This window comes from Drosophila pseudoobscura, chromosome 3 (assembly GCF_009870125.1).
Source record: "Drosophila pseudoobscura strain MV-25-SWS-2005 chromosome 3, UCI_Dpse_MV25, whole genome shotgun sequence".
Lineage (NCBI taxonomy): Eukaryota > Metazoa > Arthropoda > Insecta > Diptera > Drosophilidae > Drosophila > Drosophila pseudoobscura.
The window spans coordinates 12,511,965-12,530,150 of record NC_046680.1 but is presented as its reverse complement, the minus strand read 5'-3'; the positions used below and the strand labels follow the sequence as shown (position 1 = coordinate 12,530,150).

At 43.7% G+C, this 18,186-nt stretch overlaps 1 protein-coding gene across 1 annotated transcript; it reads left to right on the top strand.

Moving 5' to 3' along the window:
* Positions 1 to 16,281: 16,281 nt before the first annotated feature.
* Positions 16,282 to 17,676, top strand: LOC4804453 (uncharacterized). The gene is made up of 2 exons (XM_004444152.3): positions 16,282 to 16,749; positions 16,806 to 17,676. Exons 1-2 carry the CDS (start codon positions 16,510 to 16,512, stop codon positions 17,577 to 17,579), a joined length of 1,014 nt encoding a protein of 337 aa, XP_004444209.2. The 5' UTR covers positions 16,282 to 16,509; the 3' UTR covers positions 17,580 to 17,676.
* Positions 17,677 to 18,186: the final 510 nt, after the last annotated feature.

Below are 18,186 nucleotides of genomic sequence, written 5' to 3'. Positions count from 1 at the left end.
ACTACTTCCATAGCTGAATACGTTTTCGAAGAGAGTATAAGCTGTATAAGCGTATAAACCTGCTTATAAGAGCTGTATAAGCTGTCATATAAGAGCTGTATACGATGGCATATAAGAGCTGTACCAGCTGGTTTATAGGAGCTGTATAAGCTGTCTTATAAGAGCTGTATAAAATACAGCTCGGGTAGAAGACCCCAAGTACAGATACAAGACTTTTTCCTTTCTCAGAGTTGGCGTTTGTTTGCTGATGGTGCCTGCCTCAAGTGTTGGACTTTTGGTTATGAAAGTAAAAGTGCTTGTCGAAGGGCGGGTGCAGCGGGGTGAAATGAGTAGAAAAACAGGCGAAAAACTTTATGGAAGAACAACAAAAGATTGTGGAAAGTTTCCGACATGGGGGGAAAGTGCTCGGCTCGCAATGAGAGATGAATTAGAAAAACTTTGTTCTATCAGAAATATTTGGGTAATAGGAAATGAATTGACTTCGATTTGGGATTACTTAGGTAAGAGGTAGCCATAAGATGTATCAAACCGAAATACCACACTAAAACTAGTTAAAACATTGGTGTAGGCCAGGACCGAATAAGGGTGGTTCGCAGCCCGGTAAGACTCCACCCTCATCAATGTGTTAATAAGGAGAATTGGATAGTTGATCAAAAATGTTAACATAATGCACATCGGATAGGAATTCAGGCAGCAATTGATTCAATGGCTAAAAGATCAAATTGAACAGTATTTACAATCCAGCACATTTTTTCACTTACATACATATGAATTTTCCATTTGAATGCGAAATACGTACTCGTGCTATACAAATAATAATCGACTCGAATAGTACAATCGACATTTAATATTTTTGACTGGCGTCATTCATTTTTCAAATTAATGAAATACCGAACACTTCTCGAACACAACACAAATCGCTGGAGTGGTTCAGAGATGCTTCTACTTTTGCCTCGCAGCCGATAAATGGAAATAAAAATGCACTTCAATAACCAAACAAAAATCGGAGCTGGAAAATTGAAGCCATATTCCCATCATACCAAGAAAAAACAGCAAACATGCCACAGTAGAATCAACAAATATGTTTATTTGTATGTGCATCTGAATAAAAAATATAAAACGAACGGTATGGGATGGGATGGCCAAAAGAGTGCTAGGAATGAGGCAAAGGATTCAGATCGATTCACGCTGCTCACGAGTCCTGCAGATAGTTCGGTCTTCTTGTATCTATTCAATCGATAGCTAATTCGAGCCCTTTATTATTTCTTGCTCATCTGTGCAAAGCTGATTTCCACTCTCGTTCACTCGGCCATCTCTGGGGTACGCTTTACGGGAGTCCCCTTGGTTGATTTTTGATGTGTGAAATGAGTTGGCCCAGACCCACAGACAGACAAACAGAGAGACAGACGGATGCAGAGGGATAAGCAGATATGGGATGGTGGCATGTATAATGTGGTAGCTCAACTAGTCCACAGGCTGGCTTTATTAATGGCTCATAATGACTTAAGTGAAATTACTGAAGCGTAACAGGGCTCGCTTCGCTCTATCTCCGGCTCGGTCCCTCCACCGCTGCCTCTACGTCTCTCTGTGTGCCCCCGTTTCAGTTGCAGCCATAAACAGCGAGAATTCCCACGCGGCATTTAATATTCTGATGGCCAAGTAAATTTTCCCCACCTTGCCCTGTCCTGCCACCACCACACCCTTCCCACATGTTGCTTCTGCCTCTTGACGTTGTTCTGGCTGGTTGCTGGTGTGCAAGTTGTTAAGGTCAGTTCATATATTATGCTTTGCCTGGCAAAAGGTGCCATAAGTCTGCCAGCCCTTGTAGGGTGTAAAAGTAGTTCCTTTCTCTCTTTTTCTGTTAGCTTCTTTCTTCCTCTTCCTCTTTCTCTCCCTTTCTCTCTCTGTCTCTGATGGGCAGCTGTTGCCCTCTTTTCCACGTCTCCTGTTGTGCTCCTTTCTGTTCTTTTCCGCACTGTTCTGTTCTCCTTTGCCTGCTAATTAAGCGAAATTTTGCGTAATAAGCTTGTCTGTAATTTTCGCCATCTTTTTTGCCTTTTCTTTCCGGTCATTACTGTGTGTGTATGTGTGTGTAGGTATGAGTCTACATCTGTGGGTGTATGCTGGCTTTGGGCTCTGTTAACTGTCATCAGGGTGTTCATTGACTTTGTTATTATACCTCGATGAATTTTCCTGGCAGACTCCCTGCTGGTGCGGATCCCATCCCAGAGATCTATGGCATGTCATTTCTTTTCGCAATATGATAGAGAAAATTACATAAGCTTCAGGTAAAAGCCGTTTGCCTAAGAGCATACAGAGACGCCTACAAATTATGCACATGAAACGAAAGTGCCTTCATTTGACGGAGATGAAGGATAGGTATTGTTTGAAGGAGCTAAGCTAAGAGTGTGTCTGCACTTAATATACCCAATTATTTACTGCAGCATGTTCATTTATAAAACTTTTAAGCAATAGATCCTTTCAAAATGTTAACCGCATGCGTGAGCTAAATTTTTGTGCTTTTCATCGCATTGGGCAAACACCCAAAGCTCCATTCATTAGTCCCTCTCCCCCCAAGTTCAAGTACGCATTATTTACACACCACCAGACTCAAAATACGCACATATTCATCAAAAATGCACACAATCCGACGATAAAGCCACCAACAACAAGAGCAATGTACTTGTAGTATCATAATGGATACAAAAAAAATATTTTTGCTTTTTTTAACACCTGCTACTTGTTGTGGTTTTGTTGTAATTTCAGTTATTCATACCCTTGCAGAGGGGCTTATGACTATGAACATCACTGCTTGCTTTAGTCCTTCTTTATTTTAGGAAACGTCAAGAATCGTATAATATACTTTGTGAGAACAACTTAGTTGCTTATGCAAATATTCAAAGCAAACTTTATTTATTTACTCAAACCGCTAACTTAGAGCTTTTAGAGCGGGTAGAGCGCTTTGTAATTATTACACAGGCCTCTAAAAGGATCATGTATAGCGTAGTTTGACCTCCATAGGGGTTAGCGCATAGCACGGAGAGTACGGGTAGGTCTGAAAGAAACCTAAGCTAAAATGGATATCGATAGATCTCAGGGGTACGAAGAGTTTCGACTACCGAAGGTAGCCTTTCCATCTTTTTCTCTTTTTTTTTTGGCTGTCTCTGGTTTGAGCAGATATCAAGCATAATAATAACGGCATTATTTACACAGATTAGCAGCCCGAGCAGCAACAGCAACAGCCGCAGCGCCAGCAAAAACAACAGCACAGAGGCGCTAAAGCCAAAATGTCATTACATAAGCACACACACACAGACAGATACACCCGAACACGCTCCCTCCAGTTGTTGTTGTTTGTGCTGTTTATACACATGTAAACAAAACCATTGAATTAAACCGAAAATTAGCATCGATTTAAGTCAAGACCCCGCCGTATTATCGCTATAGCCCACACCACAAAGCCGGCACCTCAGAGTCCACCACCACCCCCCTCTTAGCATATGTGTATACCTACCTCGCTTATCAGCACGCACACGCATACACACATGCACCTCTTTTGGCCTGGGCTTTAAACAAATTTTGAGCATAATTTAAACATGTGTTGCCCTTCTGTAAGAGAGGGGCCTACGTACACACTGCGTATGCTTAATCCCTTTTAATCCGTTTTTCGGCAAACGTGCGCGCCTACACAGTCGCAACCCCGACGACAAGAGGCACAGCGCCCAGACCAAAAGCAGAACCAGAGGCACCACCAAAAACAACACTCCTCGCAAAAACCACAACAACAGCAGCAACAGAAGCAGCAACACCAACAAGAACAAGAACACAAAATGCAAATGCAAATCGCGCCTGAGCCGCCGATAAGGTGGCGGAGGATGTCCTAACCAGGCTGGTGTCGGTTTTTTCCAGCGGTGGTGGGTGGGGACCTCCCCAGTGGCGGGGTAACCAAAGTTGTCAGGCCCGCAGAGACGCTTGATAGATGAGTGGTTAGGGCACCACGTGAATTGCTCTCGAAATAAGCAGAAGGATGTATCCGCAAACCAAGTAACTAACGGCTAAATGAGAAACCCATGGCTGTTGCTTAAAGAATTTCCCTCAAGTTCCGCCGGCGACCTTGTAGCCTCTCCCCTTAGAGAGGGTGAAGCGCGGGTAGAGGGTAGAGGGGGAGGTAGCTGTAGAGTAAGTACTGTCTGTTACTTATCATATGTAAATTTTTGACAACGTTTACGCTCGCGCATACTCGTAAATGCCTACTACAGAATATGAAGTGTTTGTTAGCACCAAGTTTGCTGTTAAGGTTGTTTCTGCCCCAGTCCCAGACCGTTAGCCTAGTCCTAGTCTCCTCCGAAAAACCCCCATAAATTCATTAGTGTTTGGAGGGAGAGCGCCGTCACTTTTATGACGTTTCCCTGTGTGTGTGAGTGTGCGTTTTCGTGGCGTAAAAGTTCGCGCATTACTCAAATGGGTGTTGTTTATGAGCACAAGAAAATGATGCATAGGCAAGCTAGACCAGAGATATTTTGACCATTGAATGGGAGACTGGGCTAAGTTCCAAAGATATTAGGGCGGCATAGCAGGATATTTGACACCTAACCATTTTCCACCTGTTTGGCTCATAAATTTCTCGATTTCAAACGGCGAAAGCCTTACAGTTGTAATTAAACAGAGTTTCAATCCGTTTTAATACTAGTAATTTAACACAGCATTAAAGACTTGCCTTGCCGGATAAAGTGAAACTTTTTACACATTTATGTATCTACAGATGTGCATCGAATTTCTGGGATTAATAAATTTAAAGATAGTTTAAATTAAACTCCATTTCTAAATAACAGAAATATACAAACATGTTCAGAGAATTTGAAGAATAGGATATTTCAATGTTTCCTTGATTTGATTGAGTTGCATGGCAACCTCTAAGCATGTCCGAGAAAATAGCTATTTATTCAGGAACTGCTTCTCGTTTAGAGACGTTCGCCCCGCTCCCGCCCTGTTGACCAGTTTCCCTTCCGTCCAAAAGTCGCATGCAATTCCTAAGGGTTTTGCTGTGCGGCCTTTCAGAACATTACTTTGACGCACTCCATTCTTTGGGACTGGGCCTTGGCTCTTTCTGATTTCCATTCGATTATGTTGCATTTATTTTCTTTCGATTTTGTTTGCATTCACATGGAAAATTTAATATACATACGTATACAAAATTAATTTGCCTCATAAAAGGGCAGTTTCAGAGATGCAGAGGTAGAAATGGCCTTTGATGCTGAACGTCATAAATGTTGCATGGGGCAGCGGCAGCCCACAGACAGGCACAGACAAGAGAATTGCAATAAAATAAAATTTAAGCCCAAAAGTAGTAAACCGTAAAGCTCTGGCCGGGAACAAAGACTGGTCGAAAAGCTGTAACACAATTTATGCATGGCTAACCCCCAAGCCGAGCCCTCATCCCCGGCTGTAGTTATGCAACATTTGGTTGCATTCAGCGCCGTCTTAGAGCGGCTCTTTCTCTCTCTCTGGCCTATTGTAAATGCAGCTTAGAATTTGTTGCAAATAAAGTGAAATGGCAACGGCTGCTCCGAAATTCCACATCCACACAGGCACACACATGGCAGGGGGAAGGTCTTTCCCAGCAAGGCGCACACACGGATAAGGGGCAAGGGTTTCTCAGAGAAAATGGCTACAAAAAAATTGGCAATTTAACATTTGACGTTTTCTACGAGACTTGTTCAAACAATATACTTGGGAATTTGTTTTAATGCTCAGGCGGGGATCGAGCTTCCAAAGGGGGGTTTAGGGGGTAGGTGGGAAGGGTTGGCGGCTTGGTTGCTTCTTTTCCTCGGATCTCGGATTTTCTCGGGCAGCAGCATGCTCGAGGACGTTGGCAACTTGCAATAATGGCTTTAAATTTTTATTAGATGACGACGCTTATGCGCCTTAGTTGCCTACAGTTGTTGCTCGCGTCGCACCGCTCTGCCCCTCCCTAGTGGCACATTCGAGGCATCCTGAAATGTTGAAATGTTGTTGAAAATTTGCAGTGAGTGTGTGTAATAGGTTGTTCACGTTTCACTGGCCACGTGTGCCGAGAGAAAGAGAGAGAGAGAGTAGAAGGGCCCAGGTATTCCCCTTTCAGCCAGTTCATGCAGAAATATAAACACTAATTGTCTAAAATAAAGTGAATACAACTTGGGGAATTCAAAACTTTAATCAAGTCTATGTGAAAATACGCTTTTCATAAAATATTTATGAGGCTAAGGGGTCTGGGGTCAAATGTTGTTCATTGTATTTATTTTTGTTTTTTCTCGTCTTAGGATACTGTTGAAATCTGCTTTGGCATCGATAACCATTTATGTGTTTAGTTTAGTAGCACACTTTTCAGCGCCTCGCATATACTCTTCCTTCGTACTTCACACATGTTATACATATGTATGTATGTATGTATGAGTGAGTGTGTGCGTGTGGGTTGTGTTGTGCCCTATCCGCCATGGCGCTCGCCTGTCTAGTTGGTTGCTTCTGAGCGTATGCTCGACTTTATTCCATGTAACTGCTGCCTGTCGCCTAATTCGCATAATTACGCGCTTATTATTTTTCCCAACTGCCTCTGTATCCACATACCTCTATAGCTCTATAGCTCTATCACTATTTCTCTTGCTCTCTCTCTCTCTCTCTCACACACACACACTGTTTGTGTTATCTCGTAATTGTATTTAGCTTTGGCGTAGATTGTGTAATTTTATTATTTGCTTGATTTTATTATTTGCTTCGAGCAGCCGCACCACAGTCGCATAGCAGCACAGCACCTAGCGGCCATAATTAACCAAATAAATAAAACAGTCGAAAACTGTCGCTTAAGAGGGCCGTGGGTCGTGCGCCGTGAGGGTGGTGTGGTGTAAAACTAATATGGTAACAACGTAAACACACAAATACAATTTTGTCACAGCTCTTTTTTTGGATGTATGGCTGGATTATTTGTTCTCTTTGCCCCGCGGTATTTATTTTGGGGTTTTTAATGTCCTTGTCCCTGGCTGGCAGAGGGGCCGTCGACCAAATTAAATGGCTGTCAAATGTTGTTTTATGTTCGGACCCACCGGATCCGACTATTCTCTGGTTGGGTGGGACTCGATTCTGTTTGTTGGATTACTTATTGGCATGTTTGCGAATTCGAATTTGGTTTTTGCAAATTCAGTTTGATTGTTTTGGCTCTCACATTATGAAAATGTGAGCACAACTAATTGAAAAGTTTTTCTGGTTTAGAGATTTGCCAGTGAGAGAGCGACATAGAGGAGAGGTTCTGGGCCTGTTTTTGCTTACTCTGCGGATTTGTACTTCCGGGTTTGTTTTATTTTAAAAACTGGACCCAGCGGAATCAATATGGAAGAGATGCCTTTTCTCACAGTTTAATTGTCAAGGCGCGATTAAATTGTCGGTCCCAATATATGTTCTGTACAGCAATCTTAATACTATCACTGGGAATCAATCACATAATACCTTAAACTGAGATTAACTTAAGCCAACCTAAGTATCTGATATTAGTGAAAGATCAAATCATGTATCCAGTTCAACAAGAATCCTCTTCTTACCCTAAATACCCTAATTGATTTCCTTTCGAAAGTTAGCTCGGTAGCTCGAAAAGCACAAAGCGGTGGACTTATGGAAACTAATTCGATCACTTACCCGAACATTCCCAAAGTTCAAGGTCTTCGACGCTTCAGGATAAACGCACACACACACAGACTCAAATCATATAGCGGATGTTGCTACACATGAAATTGAATTGCCTCCGATGGAGTCTTGCCTTATGGCCCTTCTCACCGCCAATAACCGCACCAAATTACATTTATTTAAGTTCCGTCACATCAAACGTTTACGCCTCAGACTCTGTGCTGGGACGGAGGCGGCATGGGTAGGGGCCATAACTCACCCACACATACAAATACACAAGGAAACCTTGGGCAACAATTGCCATCTAATTCACTCAACTGCTCACCTGTTGTCTTGGCCCACAAAGCCGGAGCATCGTCATCGTCGTCGTCGGTGACGTCGAACCCATGATTGGCCTCCTCAGCATCGACTCTGCCAACGCGTCGGTCGTCGTTTTCGCTGTCGCCGTTGTCTTGGCTGCCGGCGGCGCAGTTAATGTTGTCTGATTTCATTAGCGCAGCTCTGTCTCACTCTCACTCACACTCTCTCGCCCTTCGCCCTCCCCTCCACTCATCTACCTGCAGTCCAAATTGCGTATTGACATTTTTCGTTTTCGGCTTAACACTCAAACGCGCTACCGGGATAACAATTGACTCTTGTGGAGGAGTTCACAGTGTTAAGCGTTTTGTAATTATTTTGCAGAATTTAGCAACACATACACACGTAGCTACTCGTAATAGAGAATTCGGCACGAAGAAATTTAAGTACTACCGTATATATTATTACAATGTGTAGCTACTTTTTACCATAGACCTTACACTTTTTCTTAGCTGGGACCACTGAAGGGTTAATGAAAACGCTTGTAATTTATCTCAATTCCTTTTTGGTTTCTTTTTCGCCCATCTGCTTCGCACGCCAATTAGCTGCCGTGAAGCGGCGGGGGGCCCCCGCCCTGGGCCGAGTGAAGCGTTTTACATGAACTTGAATGAGGTTATTATTGGATGGTTGTTATTCCTGGCGAGTGCTGTCAATATTATTGCCACTGATACTCTAATCGCATTTATATGTCGCTGTTTACGGGGACTGTATTTATTTATTTCTGTATTTTTTTTTCTCACCCGTTCCGCCCCCCCACTTGTTGGGGCTAATTTGCTTTTATTATTCGCATTAAATTTTATGCTTATGTTTATGGATTTTTCTAACGAAAAGTGGGCACAGCGGAAAGGCGGGGTGTTCGGAAATTGAGACATTCTTCGACGGCAGTGGGAATTAGCCATAAGTGTTTTCGTATTATTTTCCCACCCATCGATGGGCTTCGATGCTGTGCATTTTAATGGTCGTTTTAGGGAGAACATCTGCTGCTGTTACTTCTGATGCTGCTGCACATCGGATTTGAGGGTTCAGGATATGATTAGGAATCGATGTCATCGATGGAGCGTGTCGAATGTCCCGGATGGTCAGTTAGGGATAGGGAAATCACTTTAGGCTGTAAAGGAAATTTCTTGGTGTCTCTTCGAGGCAAGCTTCCTCATTGGCATGCTAAGGATATGCGACCCACCTGAAGTTCTGAAGTTGTCCTTTTCTAGCAAATTAAAACTGGTGAAAATTTCAATTATATTTTGTGACCTATCAGTGACAACGAATAAACACGACGACACAGAGTCAGGCCGGGACGACACCATGAAACCAAGGCACATATCTAGGTGGCATGACACTCGTACTCCACTTCCACTTCCACTGCCCGAACATTTGCATATGGGTGTGTGTCATAAAAACAGGCTACGCATAACTCCCCCAGACGCCAGATATTTTCCCCATTTTTGCCCCACTGGCAAAGACCCCGCAGCTGCCGCATTTGTTTTTTATGCCACACCTCGATGCAAATCATTGCCACATCTGACGCACATGTGGCACGTAACAGACGCAGACAGCGACAAGCTCGTGTACAGCGCTGGCGACGACGTTGTCGCGGTCGTTGCTTCTGGATTTGTCTGTTTTGTGATTGTTTGCAGCTCCAGCCAGCTCCAGCCAGCTCCTGCCCTTGCTCCTGTGGCACTCACTCCCTGGACCCTCTGGCCCCATCCATTCTCCGTACTTTTCTGTGACATTTTGTAGGCGCTATGGCGTGCGAAATTGTAAATTTCTCGCCAGATCCTACTCTTCCTCCGGTTTTTGTCCAAGTCCATGTACATTGGAGCTCCTCCCTCACTGCTTCTGTTGTTGTACTCGGGTATATATGCATTATTAAGAATACACTCAGCTGTCAGCAAGTGAACGTCTGGTGTCCCAATCTCTGTTTGCAGGTCCCACCCCCACCCCTTGTCCTCCAACACCGGCCTGCCCTGGTCTCGTCGTCTGCCTTCGGCTGCCTGTCTGTCGCTCTGTCTGGTTGGGATTCCTTGAGCTTCCACAGACACAACCTCAGCTCAACTTGGACTTTGGGACAGAAGTCAACCTATTTTAATGCTGTACTTTATTTGCTTAGCTTTTTCGCGACTGCTGATGAATGGGAAGCAATGGGAATGGAAAACACCTCTTGTTTTCAATTGTCTAGTCAAGGTCTTGACGTAGGTGTGGCAATAGGTTCCCTGTTGATGGCCGAATTTAAGGTGGATTAAGTTTAAGGTAAAAGATTACATTGGCTTATCGTACTTTCCCTCATGGCTGGGATAATACCATATGCTTAACTTAACACAACCCCTCTATAAGATACCCAGAGATACATATGTACTCGTACACATGTATTCATATACATATCTCTTCTTCTACTAAGGAGCTGCCCAATGAATACATCAGCAACTGTTCCAGTTTTGGGATTTCCCTGATGTTAATAACCACCAGAAGCGATTGAACTCATAGCTGTCACATTCCAGGGACTCCCCATATTCCCCATAACCCTCTATCAACGCCGCACAGGCTCCCCTCCCCATTTTGCCAATGGCTGCTGTTAAATCATGAGTACGTGCAAAAAGTTTTGCTTTATGCTTTCGAATTTTCCTACATGAAAGTTGAGTTTCGCTCTCTGCGCTTGACCTGCACTCGGCATTTCCCGTAGAAAAGGCTTTTCAGAAACGCAATGAAAAAAATCATTTTATATTTCTGCTGACAAACTGGCCGGCGTTAAAGCGGGTTGCCTTTGGAGAGGTGGGGAACCGGCTGAGTTTGCCGCTTTCCTATTTGCTTTTCATTTATTAGAAAAACGCGAATGCAACTTCCGCTCCGGTCTCATCCCCGTGCGGCTCGTCACTTCTGGCCATTGCACACGTGTCCACAAATATTTGCGCTACGTGGCTGCACACCTCTTACTTTACCCAATAGCCCGATGCCCCTCCTCTCTCTATCTCCTCACCTTACAGTTTAATTCATACCGAGCTTTGTGAAAAATAATTTCACGCAGTTTTAATGTATTTTTGTGCTATGGTTTTAATATTCCAACGATTTTAGGACTGCCCCAACATTTAGTTACACAAGAACAAATTTGATGAATGTCCCAGATATGATTTGCGCGGATTTTCAATAAACTTTCCGAAGTCCAGAGCGGGATGACGTGTCGGCAATACAATTTTGGCGGATGATAATATTCCCACTTTTCAATCGGGTGAGCGGAATTTGATTTTTGTTTTCCCAATACCATGATGACCCGACCTCATATCGACGATTTCACTAAACGCATTCCCCCTCGGCGTTAGATGGCAAAATTTAATTTCGAGGTAAAAATGTAAATTGTATGGTCTGCGTCTGGATTGGATGCTTTGGTTTGGGGCATGGGTTCGTCCTGGGGTCGGTGCTCAAAAGTTCGGTGGCACTTTAAGCTGGAGCCCGTTTTGTGGTTGTTGCAAACTGTTTGACTTTGCAGTCGAGAAGCAGCATTTTGCTGTCATTTATCGTAGCCGGGCTGCATGGGTGAGGGAAAGGTGGCGGTGGTGGAGGTACTACTGGCAGTGGGGTGGTGCGGTCAGGCATGGACTGTGTGTGTGTGTGTGTGTGTGTGTGTGTACTGTGGGAACTGTCATTTATTGTTGTCTGCTTTGGGGGCAAATATTTGAGTGTGTTCCTGCTTTTCGACTGCCGCTTATTGGTGATTACTTTCTGTCGGTATACCATTCTGAAGTTGAATTGTAGATCTGTAAATGCCTTTTCCATTATCTCTATAGTTGGGAGGGGCGGTCTGCTGTTTAAGGTGCTTTTCAGGGACGAACATACACATACGACTGTAAACTTCAGTCTTCTTTCCATTAAGCTCTTAGGATTCTTCTTCTTTTAGCTTTATTGCAAAACGGGATATTGTATTGGTGCCAGCAACGTTTTTAGCGTACTCTCCCATGCACATAAGATAGGGCCTTGCCGACCGCTGGAGATTCAATTGAATCTCCAAATAAACAGGCAATGCAACGTTTGCAAATACTGCTACTTTACGATGATTAAGGATTAAGGTATATTGGGGGTTTTGCAGAGTGATGCGTATACTCGATGTCAAGTAACGTTCTACTCATCTTTTCGTCTCTTGTCTAAAAGCTTAGTTTCCGTTTAAGGCTTTAAGAGACCTTTTAGGGGCTTTAGGACATGTGGCATAATAATTTGAATTCCATACTATTAATACTCCAACAATGAAAATAATCGACAATGAACCACTTTCAAATTTATTTTAAGCTTCAGGGCAAAACGCATGCCTGACCCACAAAGCAATTTAAGTTTCAACGCAAATTGTTCTTAAATTTCAGTCAGCCACTCTTCTCGGAACCCGGTCGTCCTCCAGAGGTAGTAAGCTATCAATTTATTATATAGTCTAGGTTTAAGCTGCTCAATTTTATAGCTGACCGGAGGGCCTGTTGTATCTGTTTGTTGCTCCCTCTGCCTCTATTTTTGTATTTTACGTTGTTTTTGCCGCCATGCACTGGCTTTTGGCATGCAGAGTTTTTGCACATGGCTATTTATTATTGATATCGTTACCCTTTAAGCGCACACTTTATGGAATTTCGTAGTGTTATCTGACTGGGCCAAGCACCCATCCACCTATTGCCGGGGCAAATTCAATTGCATAATGCTCAAAAGCTGAGCGCTCAGGAGCACAAAAGCCGAATCCGAATCCGAATCTGAAGCTGAAGCTGAAGCTGAATCTGAAGGACGAGGAGCAGACTGGCGTTAGCTGCTATAACTTTTGGACTGTTTGCAGTGGGATGCGCTGACATGCAAAGCAGCAGAAAAATTGTCTGGTAAAACTTGCCAGTCAGCTCCTGGAATCGCAGATAGACAGCCAGTCAGACGCATAAACTAGCTGGAGATGCTGCTCCCATTTCCTATTTCTTTTTGCTCAGTGCGTTGTACCATCTTAAAGATTTTTAACGGCTCCGCGCCCACCTTCACAGGCAAACAGACAGACACTCACACACACACACACACACACACACAGAGGCACTCGTACAGCGCAAACTTGTCGAAAATATATACGAAAATTGTTTAACAAGTTGAAGGCTGACTGGCAAACTTTTTCACCTGCTCAGCGCAACTCGAGTCGGAAAAAAGGAATACACAAAAAAGGCAGCAGGACATAGTCCGACTATAAAATACCCGTTACTTAGATATCTTTCGATCAAGTAATACATTAACTTATTCCAAAATTTATAGATATGTATAGTTTTCGTCCCATCTCATAGGATATCCAGCATTTCTTGCTCTACTTAATAATTGTCTTCGAGGTCCTGGCACTATTACACGCTTCGTGCTAATTCAAATGTAAGTATACCCCTGTTGTCAGGCAGTACTGGGTATAATAATGGGGAGTAAAAGTGTAGGAGACGAAAGTTTGCATTGATCCATAAGTTTTGGCAGCTTCGGAGCTGTTCCGCTTACAGCTGAGCTACATTTTCTAGTCAACTTTAGCAGCAGCTCCGAATCTGGCTTTTAATTAAATAATTTCTGCTCACAATGGCAGGCTGACTTTCATGCATTCAGGCAGCTGGCTGGAGCGAACAATGGACAAAGGATTAGCCAAAATGTTCTATGCATTCGAGTCCACAGCCAGAGACTCTCGTTTCTGTGCAATTATTTCGGCTGGGAAAATATTTAACTGCATTTCCTATTGATTTTTGTGCTTGCAATCAAGTTGCCTGCGAGGCAAGCAGGAAATTGACGATCTCCTGCAATTGTTGTGCCTTACCTACGCCGGAGAAGAATTTTACCGGGCCGGGAAGTGGAAGCTGGCGTAGTAGAAGCAGAACCAGCAGTAGCAGCAGTTTGTCCGCCCTTTGTCATCCCATCCCATCCCCCATCCACACAGATTCCTGGACAAACAGATGAAGCTGACTGTGTGTCAAGAGAAGAGGTGAGTGGAATAGGGAGCAGGGAAACACACGATGGCAAGCCCGTCTATCGTTTATAGCAATTTCATTTGACTTCTCGCTTGTGTTTGCCATTGGCTTGGTCAATAAATGAGCGTAATATTTGGACTTTGATTCCTGCGGCTATACTGACGACGCGTCGGTGCGACAGTTGAAATATAACTTACTATAAGCTCCAACTGCAACAAAGTAAGTGGAGTGTGTGGAAAACTTTGACTTAAACAATACAAAAGGAAGCTTTTATGCAAGAAAATGCAATGAAATATTAATGAATCGTCAAAATATAAAATGTATTTTGAAGCAGTGCTCTGGCTGATAAGAATCCCCATAATCAATGTTCTTGTAGTGGGCAAAGGTGAGCAATTCTCTTTTCCATCAAGCTAAATTTACCCCGAGGGCTGGCCAAGAGGCAGAGCTGAAATGACAGAGAAAGGGCCATGGCATGCTCGCAGAAAAGGTAACGTGCCCAAACTTACTTAACACAAGGCAACCCGACACTGTATAGCATTGCATGGGACACACGCATACGTGCAGTCCTTTTTGTACTGGCTCGGAACGGGAACGTGGCCAGCAAGACATGGGGCCGGCCAGGAAGGGCCAGGGGGCATGGCTAATTCGCAGTCAGCGAGCGCAGCACACACAACAATGCCACAACGGCGACTGTAACCGTACTGTGCGCCACCTTTCCCATTGTATTATGACAGCACCACCGGCACCTGAAAGTACGAGAATGCACTGATTCTGCCTCAGAGTGGGGGCTGTTTTTTTCTAGTCCACTCACTTGAGAAACCCCACTAAAAACGGTAAACAAAAAGCAGGACAATAGCCGAGCGGAGAAGCGGAGGAGCAGAGGAGCCAAGGAGAACGCTCTGGCATGGCATGTGTTCATTGTCCAAGAGCTGTTCATGCATGGGCACGCATTCGTTGGGGCGCCTGCTAGTATGAGAGTCAGAGCAGTTGGCATATCAACTGGTCGGACATGGTGTAAACACGTTTAATGTTGTTGCCAATGCATGGCTGCAGTTCCTCTGGCTTCAGGTCTGGCTCTGGCTCCAGTTCAGGGACTGGGACTGGGACTAGGACTGGCTCCAGCCGCTGTGTCTCCTTGGCCGTTGTTTCTACGTTTAATTTAATCTACTAGCCAAAGCTGGCTGCTACCTTGTCAGGGTCTGCACTTCAATTCCCATGTGCGGGAGTCAGTTCATCTGTGTGTGTGTGTGTGTGTGTGTGAAGGGGGGCGCTGCTCGAGTGCACCGCAAGTCCATTTAACTTAACTTTGGCAGAGATGGCCCTAGACCTAGACCTGGCTGCCAGGATGGTTCTTCCCCGGCTGCCACGTCTCGTTGCATCACTCAAACACAGAGGGGCGACAAGGATGCGTGTGTGTCAGCCCCAGTCCCTGTCCCTGTCCGTGCACCAGCTACGTAACTGTGTGAGCATCGTAATTTGCATGGTCAGCTTCCAGTTGTGGGACACACTGAGTGGCAAGTGGTTCCTCGTCCCTGGCTTAATTGCATGCAGGAATAGAAGCAGCAGCAGAGCAGCCGCATCAGCATCGGCAACTTCATCCAATTGCTGTTACCCAGTTTTGGGAAACGGCCCATGCACATTCTCGGTGCCATCGAAAGCGATTCTTTCCACCTTAAAGTTGGGTTTTAAGCCTCAAGATTAATATGGAAGCGAAAACACGGCAGAAAACAGAACAAAAATCAAGACCCCGACAACGATACTCCCTTCCGTCTGGCAGGTGATTATGGCGCACGTGGTCCAAAACATGGCATGGTCCATGTCGTTATACGAATGGAACATTAACAAAAAGGTATGTACATTGTACATATAACGTTTACAGAATGGCGACATGGCCTTTCCCTAGACCAGAGCGAGTCCAAATCAGACAATGTATGACATTGACTGGCAACAAAAAATCTACACGTACAAATGGTGCGCACCCTATCCCTATAAATGATAGTTTTTTGTGCGAGTGTCGTCCTTTATAATATTATTTGTTCTTTTACGAATGCATTCGAATCACTTGCAAGCAATTTAATTTTAATTGCATGGACGTTAATCAACGACAGCAAAAGCCAGAAGCAAATAAAACCAAAATTTATTGAAGTTCCGCCAATGAAAATATAAAGCAATATCACAACGAGTACGCATTTGAATTGACCGCGTAACATCAAAAACTATCGATTCCTTCTATGCATTTTACAGCACTAAATGTGAAACAGCTGTTTAGTGGATTCTAGTCGATGTCGCAGTTTTTCACATAATTTAAGATAAACAAAACAAAATAGCGGGGAGTTGCGAGCCGACTAGTTGATCTGAGGTCTAGGCCTTATTTAATAAATATAAATAGAAAAGGCTGTTATATATTTCGAACGGTCTGGCATCATTCCATCAACATTCCATATTTTCCTACAGTATGGGCATCTTTCTCGAAATCATAGAACAGCTGCAGCAACAACAAAATATAAACAAAACAAACAAGCAGCGAGTTGCTACTTTTTTGCATTTTTTGGCGCGAATTTGTTTATAACAAATGAACGGAGCAAGAAAGTCCAACTCTCTGAAAACTGTACGTCTGGGCGACCTAGTCTACGATGAGCAGAAGAGGCTGCTGATGCTGTGCCGCAGCTGCGATAATTATTTTGTCAGATTGCAAATGTTCCAAAAACATTTGGTCGACTGCTCTGGCGTTAAACATGTTGTGAACTCCACTGATCAACTCAGCTACGTCGAGGAGAAGCATGAGACGAAGTTAACAAATGGAGGACAGGAGGTAAAGTACGCATAGCTTCCTGGGACATCCCCACTAACCGGAGTCTCTTTTTGCAGCTCCACATTTACAACATTGAAGATGTGAGCAGCAGTGTCATTGACTGGGAGGCAGAATTGGAAGATCCACGTTGGTACGACGACGAGACGCGCTTATCCGCGCTCCCCAAACCAAAGACATCGCATTCCAAAGAAAATGAGGTGGGCAAAAGGCAATTGGTCATTGAGAAGACACCGCAGATAGCAGCCGCAACGAGGACCATAAGGCGTCGGCAAAGCCCGATTCATAAACATCCAACCAAAAAGATTAAGACAGAGGCTGTCATTGTGCCCCATGTAATGGAGGACTTAAAGCGTCTGGTGGCCACTGACACGGAAGTCCAGCCATCCCCAGCAGTTGCCAATGGCAGTGTAGGCAAAGAAGCAACCACTAACACCACCCAACAGATACTCAGCAAACTTCGGGCATGTGGCGTCGATGTGAAGCGTGCCAAGACTCAAGTGATTCCCACTCCTACAGTAGACCCCGATTTGGCGAAAAAACAGAAAACCCTCGAAATAATGCGTAAGTTGCAATCAAAAGGAATCAAGTGCACGAAAATAAGAGGTGAATACAATGCACCAAAAATAACAGAGGAATTCTCGACTCAAAAGCGAGGAGGGGAATACCCTGAACCAATAATAAAATCCCATCCAAATTATATTATAAAGGAGTACGATGCACCCTCAATGCAAGATACTCCGTGCTCGATGAAAGCGGAATCTAATATACCAAAAATTACAAAGGATTACTACAATGCATCAAAAATAAAAAAGCTGTCCTATGCACCATAACAAGAAAAGGCTATTGCTCTTAGTTGTATGCTTATGCTTGTGTATTATCTAATATAAATGCATCCTGGGCTATACATAAAGCATACATCCATGTAGATATGTATATCTTTTTTACTTTTCATAATTTTAAAATTCGAATTTAAAGTCGAGCTAGTATTAGAGTAGCGGCAGAAATTATACTGTGAAAGTATAATTTGTAGTGAATTGGTGCTAGAAGCCTAAACTGAGGAGTAGGTATATTTATGGTCTATTGGTATATACATATGTATATGTACGTATAGCCTGGTTTGCCATGTACATACATTAGTTCAATGCATCATATAAATGAATTTTCTCGGAGTTAAATTTGCTTAAAAATTCAGAAACGACAGGTCAGACAATTCCAATTGAAGACATAGGATAATATGAAGCCATTGAGGTCCACAATAACTCCGGAGCTAAAATCTAAAATCCATCTGTCCGATTTCTAAATTTGATGTGGGTAACAAAAAAAAGGAGCCCTTTGTGGCACAAATGTTAGTTCAAACTAGATTGTCCAACAAAGCTGATTCTTGACGGTATCCCATGTTATGGCAGCGGTGTCATTTGCCCGCAAAATTCAATAATC

Coding starts and splice junctions, on each gene's coding strand:
- LOC4804453 (XM_004444152.3), top strand. CDS start 16,510: ATGAACGGAGCAAGAAAGTCCAACTCTCTGAAAACTGTACGTCTGGGC. Junction 16,750..16,805: donor TAACAAATGGAGGACAGGAG/GTAAAGTACGCA, acceptor CTCTTTTTGCAG/CTCCACATTTACAACATTGA.